At 33.3% G+C, this 21,156-nt stretch overlaps 1 protein-coding gene across 1 annotated transcript in view; it reads right to left on the bottom strand.

Moving 5' to 3' along the window:
* Positions 1-21,156, bottom strand: part of LOC149794966 (uncharacterized) — a 199,251-nt gene that overhangs the window by 31,434 nt on the left and 146,661 nt on the right. Inside the window, exon 14 of the mRNA XM_089963739.1 lies at positions 10,904-11,043. Within this exon, the coding sequence (XP_089819865.1) occupies positions 10,904-11,043 (140 nt within the window). The remainder of the gene's footprint in view (positions 1-10,903; positions 11,044-21,156) is intronic.

Genomic DNA, 21,156 nt, shown 5'->3' with positions numbered 1-21,156 from the left:
CTCGTCGTATTTTGGTATTATGTTGTTTCATCAACGATGATACTGGACCAAGAAATTCCTTACCAGGATCAACCTGTAGCAGCTGTGGCCATCGCAGACCACCTCGTTGATAAATTCGTTCAAACGCATCGGCTACTTCAGATGCTGTTTTCGTTGATAGCGGCTCTGCCTCTTTATATCTACTTGCAACATCAACTACAGTTAACACGTACTTGTATGTTTTTCTGCATACAGTATCATGTGGTAAAAACAGAATATCAGCTTGATGAACTTCATTAGGAACACTAACATCGAAATACGCATACTGAATTCGTTTCGGTGGTGGTAAATAAATTTGCCATATTGCCTGTTTGGATAACCATGCTTTAGCAGTAGAATGTTTAACCGCTGCTGCATCAGCGAGTTTACCATTTGCTGCTTTGCCTCTCCAATATCCTCTTGGTGAATAATAAATTAATTCCATTATATATTACCAGACCCAAACGCTAATTTACCTTTCATCGCGGATCTTACTAACCAATTAGCTAATGATTCTCTGATATTTTTATTTTTTTATAGAATTTAATGCATGAATTAATTTCACATCTGCAATATGGCTATCTTGTAGATTTTTACTTTTATAAGCTACATCATGAACATGACAAGCTTTATCAATAGCGTTTACTGGTTCCTCGCCTGGTTTTGGTTGATCTTGATTATCAAGTCTGATATCGAGTCGAGTACCAGGACCGCAATAATTATATCCTGGGTATTTAGCCCATGGAGTACCCCGAAACTTTGACATCAAATTAGCAATATCACCACCACGCTTATTAGGTAAAAATGAAAATTTCTTTCTACCACACACAGAACATTTTCCACCATACGCTATTTTTTTATTTTTTGTTATAACTGTAGCTAAATCAGTAGTTGGAGTTTTAACTCTACAGCGTAAACAATATAAATTCATGTTATAACATATATGGAAATAATTGATTTCTCAGCGACAAGAAAACAAGAACCTGTTAAGCATCATCCTGCGCTACCGAATTCCATCAGAATGATTATCATAGGACCATCTGGATTGGGTAAGACGCAGTTATTGCTTAATCTGATAATGAGATGGTTGAAATGGGATAAGTTATATTTAGTAGCACCATCCGCTGATGATCAACGATGTTATGATGTACTTAAAGATTTTAATGAAAACGCAAGATTACTGGACGAAAATAATGATGTTATAGAGTTTATAACAGATATTGATGAAGCACCGTCCGTTGATGTTTTAGACAGATTTATTAATAATTTAGTTATATACGACGATGTGATGCTGGATAAACAATCAAATCCAGCCAGAATATTTTCTCGTGGTAGACATAAAAATACAGATGTGATCTAAGTTACTCAACGATATACACAATACCAAAAGTGATCAGGGACAATTGTAATATTTTAGTTGTGTTCAATGGCGTAGACACACACACGCTGCGAAATATCAAACCTGGTGCAGCGGTGACATGGATATAATTAAATTCAGAAATTTCTTCTCATGAGTGCAAGCTGCTCCGCATGGATTTATAACAATAAATTTGCACGATCCTAGAACAAGATATCGTGTAGGTCTTGATAAAATATTTGGATAACAGGGGTGATGATAAAATTAAATTAAATTAAAAAGATATCATTAATATAATGAACAACTGTACGTGGCTGCGTCAAGGAACAACAAATAAATGCAACAAAAGGTGCCGTGGAGAATATTGCAAAAAACATAATTATCTTATAAAGAAAACTCCTCATGCTGGTTCACGAAGTTGTGTTGGATGTAACAACGGCGTTAGAGGATTATATCAGATTTGCAAAAATTGCGGTGGAGATCGATACAGAAGTTTCATGATATATTACAGAAAAAGAAAAAACATAAATCCAAAAATAGAAAAACCACCATCAGAACTTGAATATTACTTGAAGAACAAAACAAAAGATTCCCAGGATTCAGATGAAGATTCCCAGGATTATTCAGAATAACATAGCAGCAGAGAGAGCCTTGTCTACAATTCTGTTTGGGACAAACAATAATTGTAGATGTGGTATTGACCTCTATGAAGGGTCACTATTTTTTTTTGTCTAAAAACAAGGGTGACCATTCCTTAAAGTGGTCTGATTGCCCTCTCTGCTGCTATGTTAGAAAAGCATACCAATTTTAAGAGGATATATCAAAGAATAAATCAAGTAATCCAAAGTGTGATTGAATGATGGAAAAGCTGATACATGTACAGCTCTTGATCTCATTTGCATGGGGTATATTAACACACTTGATCTCAAGCGTGAAACTGTCTTAAATGTGACAGTCATAAAATAGCTACCTACCTAATGAGACAAAGTATAGAAAATAAAAAGAAATAAAAAACATCTTTCCTATTATATTAAAATAAAAGTTGACAAGACATGGATTGATGTTGTTGTTATATTTTTCAATAATTGTTGAAAAAACACCTGAGAAACTGTTGTTACTGTCCACCTCTTGACGTCAAATTCTACTAAATGAGAGTCAGAGGCACTGAGTCATCTTGTAGTGACAGTTCTTGCATCTATATTTACCTTGATTAACCACTGTGGGTGAAGCTGTGGGTGACATATCAATGTACAGTCATTAATATGGAAATTTTGCCATTGAATAAACAGTGACAGACATGTATTTAGTTATCAAGTTTTATGACTGGAACATAAGCAGTACCCAATAAATAAACTTTAAACACAAAATTGGATGAAAGTTTCTGAGCATCAAATGTAGAGAACAGCGATCTCATTTGTCAAAACGGGTGTAAAACTCATCAAGCTGCATCCACTCACCAAGTTAGATGATTCCAGGTATGCTAATATGTGGTCATGAGCTAATACAACTCAGCCAAAAACAGTACAACTTGAATTATTGGACTGATGAGACTCTTTTGTTATAAGGATGTGGTAGTAACCAAGATATGCATATTATCATTAAAATTTCATAATTCAAGCATGTATTGCCTACAAAATGAACATCAAACAAAATCTTAATCCAAGTCAATGAAGAACAAAATATGGTTGTATTATTATATTTGATTTAATTTAATTGTTTTTGTGTTAGTTTTAATATTTTGATATTCCATTACCTGTTACTGTAATCTAGTTTCAGTTCTTGATTCAGAACCAGTAAGGATTCTGGTAAACAACTTTTAAATATATTTTTATTATTCATTCTTAGAGTAAGAACCATTGATTTCAGTCAAGGTCATATCTTGTCTACGTGTCAAATAACATGTATCAATTAGGTTTTTCCAGAATACTGACCCACATCCAGGCATCTGTTTTGCGTTGCAGTTGGACTTGTTACTGATGTTTTGAGAAAGAATAGTTACTCTTGCCTTAACACTGGAGAAGTCAAAGTGTTTACTTTGTGACCAGTTGTGGGCTAGTAATTTTGCTTTCTTCAGTGTATTTGGATTTCAAGTTTGTTTTCCCTGCAAATACTAGTGCTCTATATTAATTCTTGGACATAGACATTTATATAAATTTATACAAAATTCAAGCTGGAATATTATTTTCTGTAATTCAACAAAGAACTGTTGACACATCAGATACGACGCTGACCACAACATACGTCATCGCCTTCCATTTTGGATTTCATTGGGATTCAAACTCAGTTTCATTAGGACTTTTTATTATTAGGACTGCTATCTATTTAATTCATTGACTAATTTTGAATTTGATTCATAAAACCATAAGTTCTTTTTCTCAATTTACCTTGTTTTTCCAGGGAAATAAATAATTGTTAAATTTTACAAAGCATGTTGTCTTCACTTTTTTATTGTTACGCTTTCTAAACATGTAAAAATACAACTGAGGTTGCTCATCCTTGGGATATATGAATTTTGGCTAAAATATTTAAGAAAGGTTTGTTTAATTGAAATTTAAATTCCCCAAGTTTATGAATTTAAAAAAAAAATCCCAAGTATTATTTCACATTTTAGAATCTTTAGTGAAATCAGCAAGCTTTTCTACAATGTCATCAAAAGTGTAGATCTTTCCTTCAAATACTATCCAGGAACAGTTAGACCTTTTGGGAAAAAGATGAAAAGCTTCCTTAATGAACCCAGAAATAAAACATATTATGGCCCAGTATTTGGTGGAAAAGAATGTTTTGGATAAAAGTGCTTTGGTTTCGATCAGTAAGTCTGTATCAGACTCTGACATAAAAGTAAAGGAATTAAAATTAAAATATAAGATGGAATTAGAGTTAAGGAAGTTGGAACTTCAGAATGATGAAGAAAAACAACTGCAGTTACAGAAAGAACAAATGCGGTTACAGAAAGAAGATAAACAAATGCAGTTGCAGTTAGATGAAGAGGAGAGACAGAAACAAATGCTGTTACAATTGGAGAAAGAGGAGAGAGAGGCAAATGCAAATGCAAAGAGAGAAGGAAGAGAGGAATATTAATTTAGAATAAAAGAAATAGAACTGGCAAGTGAAATGCATGTTCCAACTTCACAAACAAATTCAAGTTTGATATTATTAAGAATGTTAGGTTAGTTACCACTTTTAGAGAAAAGGATGTAGACAAAAATATATTCTTTATTTTGAAAAAGTTGCTGAAAATATAAAATGGCCAAGGGAGCAATGGACTCAGTTATTACAGTGTGCAAGTTTTGGCAAAGCCCAACAAATATATGCACCCCTATCAGTACAGCAAAGTGCTGACTATGATCTGGCTGAGGAATTCATCTAAACGGGTTATGAGGTGGTCCCTGAGGCTAATCTGCAGAAATTCAGGAACAATAAAAAAGAAGCCAGATGAACTCCTGTCGAATTTGCAAGAGAAAAAAAAGCAGTTATTCAATAGATGGTGCTTAGCCATGAAAGTTGATTAAGACTATGAAAGTCTTCGAAATCTTGTATTACATGAAGACTTCTAGAGCTTTGTCCATACTGACATTAAAACCTATCGTGATGAGCATAATGTTGGAACCTTGGAAAATGCAGTTCATTCTGCTGACAAGTATTCTTTAGCTCATAAAGTTTCCTTCTGTAAATAAGACGTCCATTCAGCAATCTTCTGGTAGAAAAGTATTTCAGCCTAATAGAAGCCCTTGTAAATATTAGTCTGGCACAACATTTAAAAATCAAACTTCTATAAGCTTGATCAAAATTCCTTGTCTCTTCCTACGTGTACTTATTGCAAGAAGAAAGGACATGCTATTTCTAATTGCTGCAAATTGGAAAATAAGGATCAGATATAAGACAGACCTTTTCCAAATGATCTTATTTCTAAGAGGTCAAGGTCACAGTCATGTATTGAAAGCAATACATTTGTTGGGTCTCATAAACCCCAGTCTGATTTTATTATGGAGAATAATAAACCATTCATGTTGAAGGGTTCTATACCACTCTTGAATGATTCAGCCAATTCTGTCCCTATAAAAATTGTAAGGGACACATGAGCTTTTCAGAGTCTTTTATTATCAGGTTCTTTGGCTTTTTCTGAGAAGTCTTCATCTAATGAGAGTGTTCTTATTCAGAAATTAGAGTGCGGGTTTGTTAATGTTCCTCTCCATTGTGTAAATTTGTCATCAGACTTGGTCTCAGGACCCGAGACAGTCGGAATAGTCTCTGCAGGCATTTATTTATTTGTAGGTAACAACCTATCTGGATAAGTTGTGGTTAATCCATTTGTAACTGACAAGCCTTGTTTGGATCAGAAGGTCAATCCTATTGAAAAAGAATTCACTGATTTATACCCAGCTTGTGTAGTTACCAGAGCGATGACAAAGAAAGCTCTTGAGAATGATGTTGATCAGGAAAGTATTCCTTTAGCTGACCCATGTATTGGTCAGGATTTTGATGAGGTTACTTTCACTCCTTCTTTGGATCAATGATAAGGTATTGATCACAGAAATCCCCTTTTAACTACTCATTCTCTTTGTTATAATCAGGGTGACAAACGACAATCACTTGTCGTCAAACATGAAAAAGATCCTGAGATCTCCTGTTTGTTTCAATGGGCCATTAGTGAAACTGAAGCCACTGAAGTACCTGTCTGTTATTTCATTAAAAATGGAATTCTTATGAGAAAATGGAGACCTCCAGAGGTACCTGCTGGTGATAAGTGGTCAGTGAACTATCAAATTGTAGTTTCAAAATTGTACAGACAGGAAATTCTTGGTCTGGCCCATGAAACTCCTTTGTTGGTCATTTAGAGATTAATAAGACTTATCACAAGATCTTGAATCACTTATATTGTCCAAAAATCAAACATTGATGTCTGTAAATATTGCAGATCTTGTCATACTTGTTAAATGGTAGGAATTTTCGGAATTCAGAAATTATGAATAAAAAAGACCAGAAACTTTCACATTTTCAACAAGAAAGGAATGAATTTAAACAGTTATTATCTGAATATGAGCACTTATTTCCATATGTTCCTACAAGAACAAAAATTTCCATGATGCTGAAATTGTACATTCCAAACCTGTGAAACAACACCCATACAAGATGAACCCTCTCAAACAAGAATACTTGAAAAATGAAAATCAGTAAATGCTGGAAAATTATTTGATAGAGCCCTGTAAAAGTGACTTGAATTCACCATGTATACTTCTTCGGAAACCAGATAAAACTTTCCATATGTTCACTGATTACAGGAAGGTGAACAGTGTGACTGTAACAGAGTAATTTCCATTACCAAGAATTGTCGACTGCATTGAAAAATCAGAAATGCCATGTATATCACCAAATTTGACCTTCTGAAAGGAATTTGGCAAATTCCACTGACGGAAAGAGGAAAGGAAATTTTGGCATTCATAACTCCAGATGGACTTTATCAATATAAAGTGATGCCATTTGGGATGAAGGGTTCGCCAAGTACTTTTGAACAATTAATGAATATGATAACCTCTGGTGTAGATAACTGTGATGCTAACATCGATGATGTCATCATCTACAATGACACCGGGAAAGAACATTTAGCAATAATTCAATAATTCTTTGACAGACTCACTGATGCAAGTGTGACAATTAATTTGTCCAAAAACGAGTACTGCCAAGCTAGTGTAACTTTTCACAGACATATCATGGGACATTGACAAGTTAAGCCTATAGATGTTAAGGTCAAGGCTATCTGTGAATTCCCTGTGCCTATCAGTAAAAAGCAACTGATGAGATATTTAGACATGGCTGGAAACTTTCAGAAATTTTGTTCCAATTTTTCCATAATTGCTGAACCCCTGACAAATTTATTGAGCAAGAAAAACAAGATTCTTTGGACTGAAAAATGTCAGGGAGCTTTTGATAAGTTAAAAGCCATACTTAAAAGCACTTCAGTTCTTACAGCTTCAAATTTAAGTCAATCATTTAAACTGTATGTTGATGCAAGTGATGTTGGGGTTGGAGCAGTATTGACTGAAGAAGACAAAAAAAATGGTGTTGATAATCCAGTGTGCTATTTTTCTAAGAAAATAAATCAGCACCAAAGAAATTATTCAACAATCGAGAAGGAATGTTTGGCTATGATATTGGCATTACAATATTTTGAAGTTTACATTAGTTCAGCTCCTTCTTCGATTATTGTGTTTAGTGATCACAACCCCCTTACTTTCATCGGCAAGATGAAAACTAAAAATCAAAGAATACTAAGGTAGAGTTTGTTGTTACAGGAATATGATATTGACATCAGGCACATCAAGGGAAAACAGTTTAAAAGCAGACTAACTTCGAGTGTATAGAAATATTAATTCATGTAGACTTTGTATAATTCATAAGAGTTCTTCTTATGTTATTTTTTTTTTCTAAACATCAAATATAATTAATCTATGGCAAAAACAAAGCTTTATTATATAAATCTTTCTTTTTCTTTATAGGGGAAGTGTTATGTATATTTGATTTAATGTTGTTCTTGTTGTTGTTGTTGTTGTAAGGTTTAATGCCATTTTTCAGCACACGATATGCTATACATGGCGGCCATTGTTAATGGTGGAGGAAGAACCCAGGGAAAACCCCGGAAAGAACCACCAATCCACGAGAAGCTACTGGCAAGCTTCCTCACATACCCACATTGGCTGAATCCGAGACTCGAACCCATGCAGACAGACGTAAGATAGCAGTGATCCGTGACGGAGAGTGCTTTAGACCACTCGGCCACTCAGGGCCCCTTGATTTAATGTATATTTGATATAATTTAATTGCTTGTTTGTAAGTTTAAATTTTTAAAAATTCCATTGCATGTTATTTTAATGTAATTTTATTTACTGGATTTGACAATGTCCCGAAATGTAATTCAGTTTTAAACAACCAATTATATAAACACTGTTTCTAGTTTCAGACCTTGATTCAGAACCAGTAAGGGGTCTGGTAAACAACTTTTTATCAAATTTTTTCAAAAATTTCATTCTTAGAGTAAGAACCATTGATCTCAGTCAAGATCACATCTGGCCTATGTGTCAAATAACATGTATCAATAAGGTTTTTGCAGAAGATTTACCCACATCTGGGCATCTGTTTCACGTTATAGTTGGACTGATTAATGATGTTTTGAGAAGAATAGTTATTCTTGCCTTAACACTGGAGAAGTCAAAGTGATTTATGTTGTGACCAGTTTTGGGCTGATGATTTTGTTTTCTTAAATTTGTCCCTGGAGATACTTGTTCTCTAAATTAATTCTTGGACAATGATAGTTATCAAAATTTATACAAAGTTCAAAATGGAATATTGTTTTCTGTGAGTGAACATAGAACTGTTGACACATCAGTATGATGCTAACCACAACATATGTCATCTCCTTCCATTTTGAATTTCATTGGGATTCAAACTCAGTTTCATTAGGACTTTTTATTACTAGGACTTCTGTTTATTTAATTCTTGGATTAATTTTGGATTTGAATCATAAAACCGTAAGTTTTTTCCTCATTTTTACCTTGTTTTTCTAGGAAAATAAATTGTTAAATTTTACAAAGCTTGTTGTCTTCACTTTTTTCTTGTTACGTTTTGTAAGAGCCTAAACAAGTAACAGTCGATACCTACCTTAAATAAAGGATAGTGCTCATAAAGATACATTGCCAAGTTTCATAATTCTACTATATAGGACCGTATGCATAGAACATGTGAAAACATGTGGTCATGAGCTTAAAGTAACAACTTAAGCTATACAATGTGCAATGTAGGTCACAGTGACATGTTGTGTATTCATACTGTACCATGACATGTATGCAGTCACTTTCCTTAATATCACAGCGTGAACAGTAAAAATATCAAAATGAACCAAAGTCAGAGAAATGGCAGAAATGGGCCAACCTCCAATTAAGATGATAATGTAGAATTCATCATAATGCATCCTCTTACTTTGTTTCATGATTCAGTATAGCAATAATAAAAAGTAGAATTAACACCAATGTGGTCATTGGTCATAGTCAAAATGTAAAAATTTCAAACTAACCAGTAAAGTGTTAAATGTAGGTTACAGTGATCTTCAGCTTTTACAAGGGTGTGTTACTAATAAGGATGCATACTCTCATCAAGTTTGATGTTTCTGTCAGAAACAGTGCTTGAAACCTATGTAGTGAAGGAAGAAATATGGCCCAGAGTGACATATTTTGGTATGATGGCATAATACTTATCAAGATACATCCCCCAATCAAATTTCATGAAAATCTTGGTATAACAATATGTCTACAGGCTGCTAAAGAACTCTCTGGTTTTGAGTTAAAAACCCTAACTGAACCTAAGTCAGTAAATTGTGAAATGTACGTCAAAGTGAAAGTTTTGGTAGTAAGTGTGTGTTTCTAATAAAGATGTTTACATTCAATAAGTGTGATGACTCTAGGATAAACAAAGTTTGCAAAATAAACTCAACACACAATGTTACCAAAGTCAGGGTAGCATGAAATATATATCACAGTGACCTGTTTATATATATGTATGTGTGCATGTGTACAATATTCTCGTTAGATGATAATTCTAGCATGAACATAGCTTGAGAAGTAAATTTAAAAATAATTTAACCAAATTCACTGAAGTATAAAATATAGTCGCAGTGAAATGTAGTACTCATCAAGATGCAAACTCTTATATAATTTCATGAATCTGAGAATAACCGTGTATATGCAAAATGCATGAACAAAATCTGGTCATGAGCTAAACACAACTTAAACTAACCCAGTAAAATATGATATGTGGGTCACACTGACCTTCTTTTCTGGAAAAGGTATGGTACTAACAGAGATACATGGACTCATCTGCTTTGATGATCCTGTCATGGACAGAACTCGAGAAATAAACTCAAAACATAATGTAACCAAAGTTAATCAAGCATAAAATATATGTCACAGTGACTTACTTTTAAGATGGGGATGTAATATTCATCAAGATGTATTCCTTAGAAAATTTCATGAAAGGGTGCAAAAAAAAACATAGTTGGATCTTTATGTACAGGCAAAAAGCTTAACCTTATCCAGTAAAATGCAAAATTTAGGTTGCACTGATCTTCCTTTACTGGATGTGATACTCACAAAAATATATAAAATATATAGTTTGATGATTCTGTTAACATTTTCAAAATTAAACCATAACATTTAACCAATTGCGGAAGCATGAAATGTAAATCATTATGATCTTCCTTTATAATGAGGGTATTGATGCATCCCCTCACAAAGTTTCATGATTTCAGGTATAAAGGTATGCATGCATTGTGCAAATATTATTGCTAAATCCAATAACCAACATCTGGGGTAGTACAATATCCTACATCTACTTCAAAGATGCAAGTTAAAAAGGTTACCAAAAGAATTAACGTGATTCAAATGATACTTCAGTGAAAACCTTGGATTTGCATATAGGAATAATTTTAATTCTGACTGACTTGCATTATGTTTCTAAAACATAAGTTTCTCTTTTTTGTACCTTTTCAACTGGTCTTGCACTACTAGTTGATCTTTGAAATTCCTGGACTACTTTTATATATTCAGGATCGGAAGAGTCTAAGGTCACAACCTTCAAGTTTTCAGTACTTTTCATGTCTGTCCAATGCTTTGGTGTCTCACCTAGAAAATGAAGATAATCACATCTTTAAACTGTTACAATGGACTGAAAATATTCTTTTGAACTAGAAATGTGTCCATGACATACAGAGTGTACCCCATCTGCCCCTTGCTTGAATCATCAGTGCAAAAAGTAAACAGAAATAACTTGGATAACAGAATGCATGACTGTATAGATGAATATGTGAAACAATGTTTAAAATGGATGAAACAAAACAGGAATAACTCAAAACAAATCTTGAAAGCATGAAAATAAATCATGTCAATAATATCTGGAAATGCTTTGTGAGTAGCTCCTATTGAAACTGTTCTTTTACACAAATTATATACATTTTAAGCTGAAAGGGGACACAATTCTGGAAAATTCATCATAACATGACACATGCAACCATAGATATGACTTAAATAGTATCTGCAATGTTTTCGAGCCATTCATCAAAATCTCGGGGGTCTATATGTACACACATGAACTTGTAGATGTCACACCAATATATATATATATATATATATATATATATATATATATATATATATATATATATATATATATATATATATATATGTATGATTGTCAAAATGGTACAAACTCAGGAACAAATAACCAAACACAATAAAAGTTATATGCTTATATTCATCTTTTGACTGGATGTATGAGGGTAATTTTTTCATATGAAAAAAATCTTAAAACATTGATTTCGATCTTAAACTTGAAAAGAGGATACAAAATGTGGTATGTGATATGTCTTCAAACAACATCACTTAACGCTGCAAAGTTTAATCAAATTACTTTGATTTTGACTCTGAAGATAGTAGCTTCCAAAATTCGAACAAATGACTTGTGATAATATACCAAGTTGCAGCCATTTATCATTTATTTAGCATCAACAAGAATCACGATGCTTTGTTCAGCCTAGATTGAGTATCTGTTATCAGTTGTGCTTGCCATATTGATGGGTGCTAACTTTGATGTTATGTTATCTTTGTTCTAAATATGAACTATCTTTCTTAACAAGTTTTATTTATGACACACTGTTTTATCTTGAAAGTAAATGTAAATGTATCTTTTTAAGTTATACAGTAATTCACTCCTGCAAAGGCTTCCTTTATGTTACATCTGTACAGATTGATAGTCTGGTGCAAAATATTAATACCTTTGCTTGGAAGAATATCTTTTAAATGTCCTATATCATAGTCTAGAAAACCACTAGCAAAATAGAAAGAATTGTTAACATATATTAATTATTTATCTAACAGACCCTATCATGAAGGGTTTTCAAATTCCTTCATTTCAACATTTCAAAATCTCCACCACCCTTAGCCATTTATGATGTTTTAAATATTAATGGATAATTCAGAACTTTAAATCAGCTGAGACATTTAGAAAACAAAAAGAGCAATTTGTATAATAGCACCAAAGGCGAAAAGCCATATTTTCATAGAATTGTGAAAGACCAGGAATTTAACATAGCTATTGCGAACAGAACATGCAAAAGAGATAACCGGTTAGATCGGGACTGAAAATGAGCTTGAAAAAAATGAATGAAAAACAAATGAGAAGTCATATTTGAAGAGTTCATGCTTTACACTGTGCCATCAGTATTAGTAAAACTGTTGCTATTGATAACTTTGACAGATTACAAACTCAACAAGGACAAAATTACATCAAATGTAATTGGAGACTTCACAGGATTGTTATTATTTAAGATAAGTCTACCACTTACTGCATTGAATATTAGTTTGATAACTTTCAGCATGTAGATTTCAAAACAACCAATTTAAAAATACTGCAAGAACCTTTTGATAAATATTTACTGATTGTTTTGTTGTTGATGCATTTCTTCCTTTGCAATAGTCATAATTACAGGGATATATTTCCATCATGAAGTGAAGTAACACAAGCAGAGTAAATTAGACAATGCTCTTTAACATTCCCTCAATGCACCATCAATGATTCAAACCTTTTCTTGTGATCATCTATTTTCTTTATATCATTTTCACATTTGTAGATCCTGTTTTTACTGTATAAAGTATTTCTTTACAGCGAAACAGTTCAGTGAGTGATTTGGATTTTTAACGTAGCTTTAACAATTTTTCAGTCATATTGCTACAATGTCTGCAGTGTGACAGTTTATAGTTATGTCTAGTACTGGGACATCGATGCCACAGACATGTAGCATGTTGTCCCACCCAGTCACATTATCCTGACACCAGGCCAACCAGTCCTAACACTAACCTCTTAATGCTGAGCGCCAAGCAAGGCAGCTGTTAGTACCATTTCTGTAAGTCTTTGGTATGACTCAGCCGGGGATCGAACCCACGACCTTCCACTTCCGAGGCGGACGCTGTAACCACTAGGCCATCGAAGCGGTCTGAAACAGTTCAAGTGTTGCATTGATTCAGTAAAATCAAATATTAAACATGGTAAAATGTGATCAACGTCTGGATCATCTTCACTGAAACCTTTGGGATTAGTGACATTCAGTCATCTTGAATAATAATCAAGTAACAGAACAAAGCTGACCATTCCATTTCTTTCAGATAGTTCACTATCGACAATATGATGACATATGAACTTTAATCAGACAAAACAGTTACTCAATGAATATAGCCACTTTTCTTACATAAATAACAAAATATACACCAAATTCACCAATACTGGCACAAATTTCCATCCATGAGAAGACAAGAGATAAATCCAACACTTCCTGACATCAGAAAGCATCTTCACCAAAAAATGGGGGATTAAAAGTTATTAGATCGAGGAGACGGAACACTATGCAGGTATGAGAAAAAAATGCAAAACATCATACATTTTAAATTGGTTAGAGACTGGTATGGAAATGGTTTCAGCTGGACTTAATTAGATGTTTCTGCAGCTGGATTATCTTTATCAATATTAATGACTGCAAAGATTGTTCCACTACCTTTCATAGCATTGAGAACAGCAGTTACAGGATTGATCTGAATGATATGATAATTAGTAAAAAGGTCTTCAAACATTATCATCTATCTGCCATTATAAAGTTAAATAGTATCAATGATATGATAAGTAAAGTGATTAGTAAAAACAAAATCAAACATTAAGAGTTTTAATTAATGAGTACAACATAGAAAAAGAAAGTAAAAATGCCACCAGGGAAAACAATCTGAAATAAAAGACAAACAAGTTCTTGGAGAAATGTAAATGAAAGGAAACTGAAAAGAAACGCAACAATAAAAACAGGTTGATGACAACAGAGGAATGATTTTACATGCAAAGAAATTTTCAAATATATTCAGACTATATCCATTGCTATACAAGCCTTGCAATGAATAAGAGATAGTGCAGATGGTTTACCTAATTTTAAATTTATGATATGCAACCGAAGGAGAAAATAAATACCAAGACATGTTTTGGAGAATGATATGGATAGAAATTTTAATTTGTAAAAAAACCTCTGAAACTGCATAATCTTTATATTATCAACAAAAACATTTAGAATCAAATTTGAATGGATAGTGAAAACCAGCTGAATAACCAGGACATTGAAATGTCAGTTAATAATTTTGGCGTACAAATTACTGACCAGAACAAGAAGTTAACAGCTAATAGTAATACAATTAGAGCTTCAGAAAATAATTGACTTGACAGAGATTATCAGAAAGAAAGAGGAAGTCAAAAGCAAAATGAATGTGAATGAAGGTACAACTAGATCAATAAAAGCAACTTATGGTTTATCTATCATATATTTTGTTCATAAGATCAAACCAATAATGGTAGTTACATTAACAAATTACACACATAAATTGAGTATCAAAAACATATATAAAAAATATGTTGATGGAGAAATAGTTACAGCTATTTGTGTGGAGTAAAGTAGTACTGCCGAAATAGACTATGAAGCAAATAAAATATGATTTCTTTGAGATGGAACAAAATATATAAATATGTACCAAAATCTGTACTGGCTAAATGGATTCTCACATAAAGTGGTAGCACTGCTGCAGCAACAATCACACTAAATGAAAATATAGAAACTTAAAACTGAATTCAGTATTGATAAAGGAAATCAATGCTGGGATGTATCATGCTCTGTGATTTGAAACAGGACTTTTGCCAGTCATGTGGTACTGAACTAGCCTATTCCTAATCAACTATCTGATTATTGACAAATTGTGAAAAGACCATTAAACCTGTTTAAATCAGAAATGGAATCTCAGACTATAGTCAACAATTATAGATTTAGCGAGACTTTATTGCACTGTAGGTTCCATAAATGCTTTAGAGCAACTTCTTATTCAAGAACTTTTGATTATAAACAATTATTATCAGCTTGAATAATTAATATAATGTGTATTTTTTATAGAGACAGAACTGAATTGATTTTGTGTTCTGTTAAAGGTCAACAATTATGATGTTGATACTCATTTTAAGCTCAGACAAAACCCTGTATATAGAATTTACAGTTCAAACGAAACGTGTATACTATCTGGAAGAGAAAAATGTTTAAATTATTGGACATATATAAAGAAGTGGATCCTTCATCGAGATATTATAAAACTGGTAACATTATCAAAGCTTGTTACCCAACAATAAAAGGAAAGATACAAACATTTTATTATTCTCAAACAAAGCTGTTAGGATATGTATTGCTGGATAACTATAGAAAGGGCTACTTCAGCAGATTTGTTTGGAACATCAATACAGGAAATAACTTCATGTTGAAGTTATTTGGAACAAATTAATTTGATGATGGTAGAATTAGACACAAGAAATTAACTTTAGAATAATGGAGAAAACAGAAAAATTAAAGATAAGATAAGATTAATTTAAAGTGAAAATTGTTGAAAAAAAAAACAATTCAACATAAATGCTAATGAGCTTTATACTGATACAACATAAAAAACAATAAAAACATTAAATCAAACATGATTTTCAAGACATTCAAACAGAGCATAATACACAGATACATCTGGACAAAATAAATAGCACATAACTTATGGCTGTAACTAAAAGCGACTTTTGTACTTAGGTAAATTAAAAACCACAGGTTAAGAAGATTTAAGAAATGAAAACAATAAGCTACATCATTAACAGTTATAGTCTCAAATCAAAGCTTAAAGTACATATCAAATCATCCATTTAGGTCTGAAAGCAAGCTGAGACCCAAATTTAATGCCTAACATAAAACGAAAGGAACTAACAATGGGGCACTCAATAGTGCACAAGCTAAGGACTGATAAAACGAAATGGTAACAAATTTAAATATAAACAGATGTAAAACACCTGACAACCTGAATGAAACATTAACAGAACAAGGCTTGCTGATTCAGTACCGAAACAACATGTACAATAATCTGTCTTCTTGTGCATCTACTCACACAATATATTATCTACACTTTTAAACAAACACTCAGCAGCCAAATCATACTGTTTTCTCCCAGACTTCTAACAGGCAAGTAAAATGCGAGTACATGATCCTGCACTTTTTGTTATGGGTGTTAGTGTGCACATTGCTTTTGAGGTTTCGTAAAAGGAAAGACCATAGGAAATCTGTATAGCATAATAAATGGCAAAGTACAGTAAACAGACAACTCCTAACGAGCATGAAATACCAAAATACCACAGTCCAAAACATAGTTGTATACTATGAGCAGCCTTAAAACTGAACATTCATCAACAAACATCACATACATCAATGCCAAAGTTAAGTCCAAATATATTAATTGTGCAGTGTAATTTCTTCATGTTGTTTGATATGAAGGTGAAGTGAGATGCTATCTTGGCAGTGGTAAAGTTGTTGTAGGGTTTAATGCCATTTTTCAGCACACGATAGGCTATACATGGCGGCCAGTATTAATGGTGGAGGAAGAAACCGGGAAATCCCCGGAAAGAACCACCGACCCTCAAGAAGCTACTGGCAAGCTTTCTCACATACCCACATTGGCCGAATCTGAGACTCAAACCCACGCAGACAGAGGTGAGATGGCAGTGATCCGTAACGGAGAGCGCTTTAGACCACTCGGCCACTCGGGGCCCCTCATGGCAGTGGTAAACAAATTAGGTAAAACACATCCCCATAAAATGAAGCAATGATCTTTTCAGCTTAATAAGTAGTGTTTACACTACATATAAATATATGTGGCTATCTGCATCAGAATTCAATTTAAAAATATAAGAAAACATGAGAATGCTGAAATCAAGGGCAGATAATTGTGAATTGAATATAAATTGGATAAATTGTTAAAGTTTATTGATATATTCAAAGGCACAAAAAACTTTAATTGTGGGAATTTAGATGACGAAAAAATTGGCAGTACACCTAACAAGACTAAATTTTAGTGGTATACATTTTGAAATATCAGTTTGAGTGATGGTGGACGAAAACAACTCTGATGATAAATTACTGAGAAGAAAAAAAAGATTTTGGTGGTCTACTACAGACCAGACACAAAAATCCCCAACTGAAACAGTGCTTGAAAAGCATCATGCTATTCCAAAAGAAAAGAAAGTATAAATTACATATATTCTGAAACAAAAGAAACTTTAAATATGGTTAAAGATTCATTGTCAATTTGTCAATGCAACGTACTAACATGTCCATAAGGTAACTAACTTATTCACTAAATAACGTATATTATCATAAGAACTTGGTGCTACTTTGTTCATTTTGATGAAATATATATCATGATTGTATGACTTTAGTAAATTAATCTTCTCATAATTTGTGAATGAATAAGAGTTGTGCATATCAAGTTTTAAATTCTGTTCTTTTTTACCATTCATATCTTTATTCCTTTTCATCTTTGCCAGTCTTAAAAAAGTAGAGATTTAGCCTTATCTCACTAAATTCTTAGATTCGAACATTATTTATGTAGCATTTTAATACTTTGTCCATGGGATAGTTATTTGTCATTAAATGTTATGTCATCCTTCATGTTTCCTTAACAGTTTTAGTTCTTAAGTCACAAATATCCTCATGTTATCATCCCATTTGTTTTTAAACATTCTGCAGTAAATTCAAACATCAGCCACTTGGATAGCTATAACACAATAAATGTACAAATTAGATCAGTTTGGCAAATGTAATATTATTGTTCTTCATGCTAGTCAAAGCCATGTCTATCAGTTTGCTAGATATAAGAATTATTTTAATGTTGGTGGTATGAGTAAATGAGCTACCATTTATACCGACATAACAATATTATTCCATAACACACAGGTATACATATGGTACATATTTAATGTGTGACATGTAGACATTACAGTGAAATGGTAACATCATATTAAAATACAATGCAAGATAGAATTAAAGACAACATAACAACAGATTAAAAGACAAGGCATTAAGGAATGGACAAAGGACCACATACATGGTGTTTGCAGCTGGAAAACTCTAGGAGAAATGCCAGGAAGAGATCACCAACCTGTACACAATATTCATCGACCTAACAAAAACCTTTGACACAGTCATCTGTGGAGGTCTTTGGAAGATCATGGCAAATTATGCTTGCAAAGAGAAATTCACTGTAATTAGCAAACACTTCCACGATGGCATGCTCACTCATGTCATTGATGATTGTGAATTATCTAAACCAATTTCAGTCAACAATGGACTAAAAAAGGCTGTCTGTTGGCCTCAGTCTTCTTCAGTATGATATTCTCTGCTCTACTTACTGATGCCTTCTGTGACTATGGCACTGTGATTGACATCAGACGCCAGACTGATGGCAAGTTCTTCAATATGAGAAGACTGCAGGCAAAGATGAAGTTACAGGCAGTGAATGGTCAGGATCTAGTATTTGATGAGGAAATCCCTTAATGAAAAATCCAAGTCTGACATGCAACACAGTATGGACTATTTACTCTTCAAAGGTGATGTACAAGCCTGCATCAGGAATGATTTACATAGAGCCAACCAACACAGTAATTTGCCAAACACTGGTGGCAGTGTAAAAGTATACCTATCTCAACAGCATACTGTCAAATGCAGTCTACATCGATGATAAAACCAATGTCAGAATTGCAGTAAGAATGGCCTTTGGTAGGCTATGCTCAAATGTATGGCAGAGAGGCATCAGTCTGGACTGTGTACATATACCATGCCAAGAAGCTGAACCACTTTCATGTGGACTTTCTGAGGAAACGTATGAGTCCAGAATGGCAGGACACTGTCTCAGCCACTGAGGTTGTGATATGGGCAGGCTTTATAAGCATCCACACACTGCTGGTATAATCACAGCTGAGATAGGCCAATCAGGATGCCCAGAGAGTGGCTTCCAATATAATATTATCTACTGTAACTTAAGTAGAGAAAGCAATCTCAGGGTGGTCAGAACAAATGCTTCAAAGTTTTCCTGTAGTCATCCTTGAAACACTTCAATATTGACTCCGAGTCTTGGAAAGATATCACAAGGGATCACTCCACTTGGTACAGTCTGATCCTCATTGGAGCTACAGACTTTGAATGGAGGAAAATTGCAGATGCTGTAAAGTACAAACAGCATAAATCTCAGAACTGCAGCATGTCCTTTCTTCGTCAACCAAATCCAAGCTTTATATCCTGTCAAGTGTGTCATGGACAGTTCAGAACACAAATTGGCATTATCAATCACTCACAAAATGACAGAAACCAAACTAGTTAATGATGTCATGTTTGTCTTCAAACTTGAAAGATGAACAACAATATTTATGAATAGATTTTAGATAAGCAGAAAAATCCAATTGGAATGTAATTAGATATTTACATTCTCCAACTTTTCCAACATTCAGGATAGATCTGATTGTAATGTTTACATTTTAATTTATACTTTAGTAATTTTGCAAGCATTTTATCTATCAAGTTATTATTTATAGTGCTTAGATAACTTTTCTGGTCTGTAGACACAATTCAAGCATTGTTTACAGATATATTTCTGTCCATGATGCCTATTTATTTCTGATGACACAGAAACCCTTAAGGCCTACATAATGGTACATTCTGTCACTGTAGGTGAGGTGTGCCAAAGGTAGAACATCATTGTAGTTATTAGAATCATTACTTGAAGCAAGTATGATCAACCTGTTAACGTGTTTAACTTTCTGTCGTCTATACTTATCATTTTATTTTACCAGCAGCACTCCTTCAACTTTTCAATACTTTATACATATTTACATATTCATTCTCAAATCTGCAACTTTACTGACTTTAACCAGAAATTTACTGAACAAATTACTACTGATCTAAACTGTATTTTCATGATATATCTACCTAAACACTTGATACCTGAGATCTATGCCTTGTTCCCCTTCAACAATGGGTCTCTTCATAAGCCTAACTGTACAGACTATCCATAACCAAACCGTACTTCTATTTATTTTCTTTCTTTTTACTGTTAATTATAACTAAAAATTTAAAAACATCCTGATATTTTTAAATCATACAATCTGTACTTATTTTAATTTCTTTTGAAAGATTTTCTAAGTCTTCTGGTTATTAGTCTGTTTGCAATTTATCCATACTTTTAAATTGTTTTTTTCTTGCAGATGTACTAAAGGGACTTGTAATGTTCTGGACTTTCTAAGAATGAGCAAATCAAGGGCAAAAAACAGTAATCATTCATTCAAGTAAGCAGCAATATTTTCAATATATATTCTATGACCAATTGTTTAGGCATGCATAACAGAATTATATTTAATTTTTGTCATAAATAACCCTATCCCTAAGAGGGGATAGTTCCTATTGTAACTGCATCAATTGCCACTCATTGCTGGAGCCTTGTGACATTGCCACATTTTCTATAGCAGATCTTATCCTATTCACATTAGATCTGATGTCACACTTCAGTTGTGATGGCCATATGATTCTGATTAATTGACTGGTCTTCTTTGAACTTTACTGGAGCATTTTTATCAATTGCAAAGTGTATTTTCGATCTGCTTGGTTTGGTGCACAACTTTTTCTACTCAGCTAAGTCTGAATTTATGCAAAATATGTTTGGGCAGAACCAAGATCTGTCATTTTCTCAGTTTTAAATACAACTTTCAGATCTACGGAAGTAATGCTATAATTCTTACTCTATATTAATATGAAAAATGACATCATTAGGCATAGTCTTGGCACTCTACTGCTGATTTTCTGTGTTTCCAGTCAAAAA

The sequence above is a fragment of the Sinohyriopsis cumingii genome, chromosome 7 (genome assembly GCF_028554795.1).
Source record: "Sinohyriopsis cumingii isolate HCF-2022 chromosome 7, ASM2855479v2, whole genome shotgun sequence".
NCBI classification, from domain to species: Eukaryota; Metazoa; Mollusca; class Bivalvia; order Unionida; family Unionidae; genus Sinohyriopsis; species Sinohyriopsis cumingii.
This window is presented reverse-complemented; position numbering and strand designations above follow the sequence as displayed.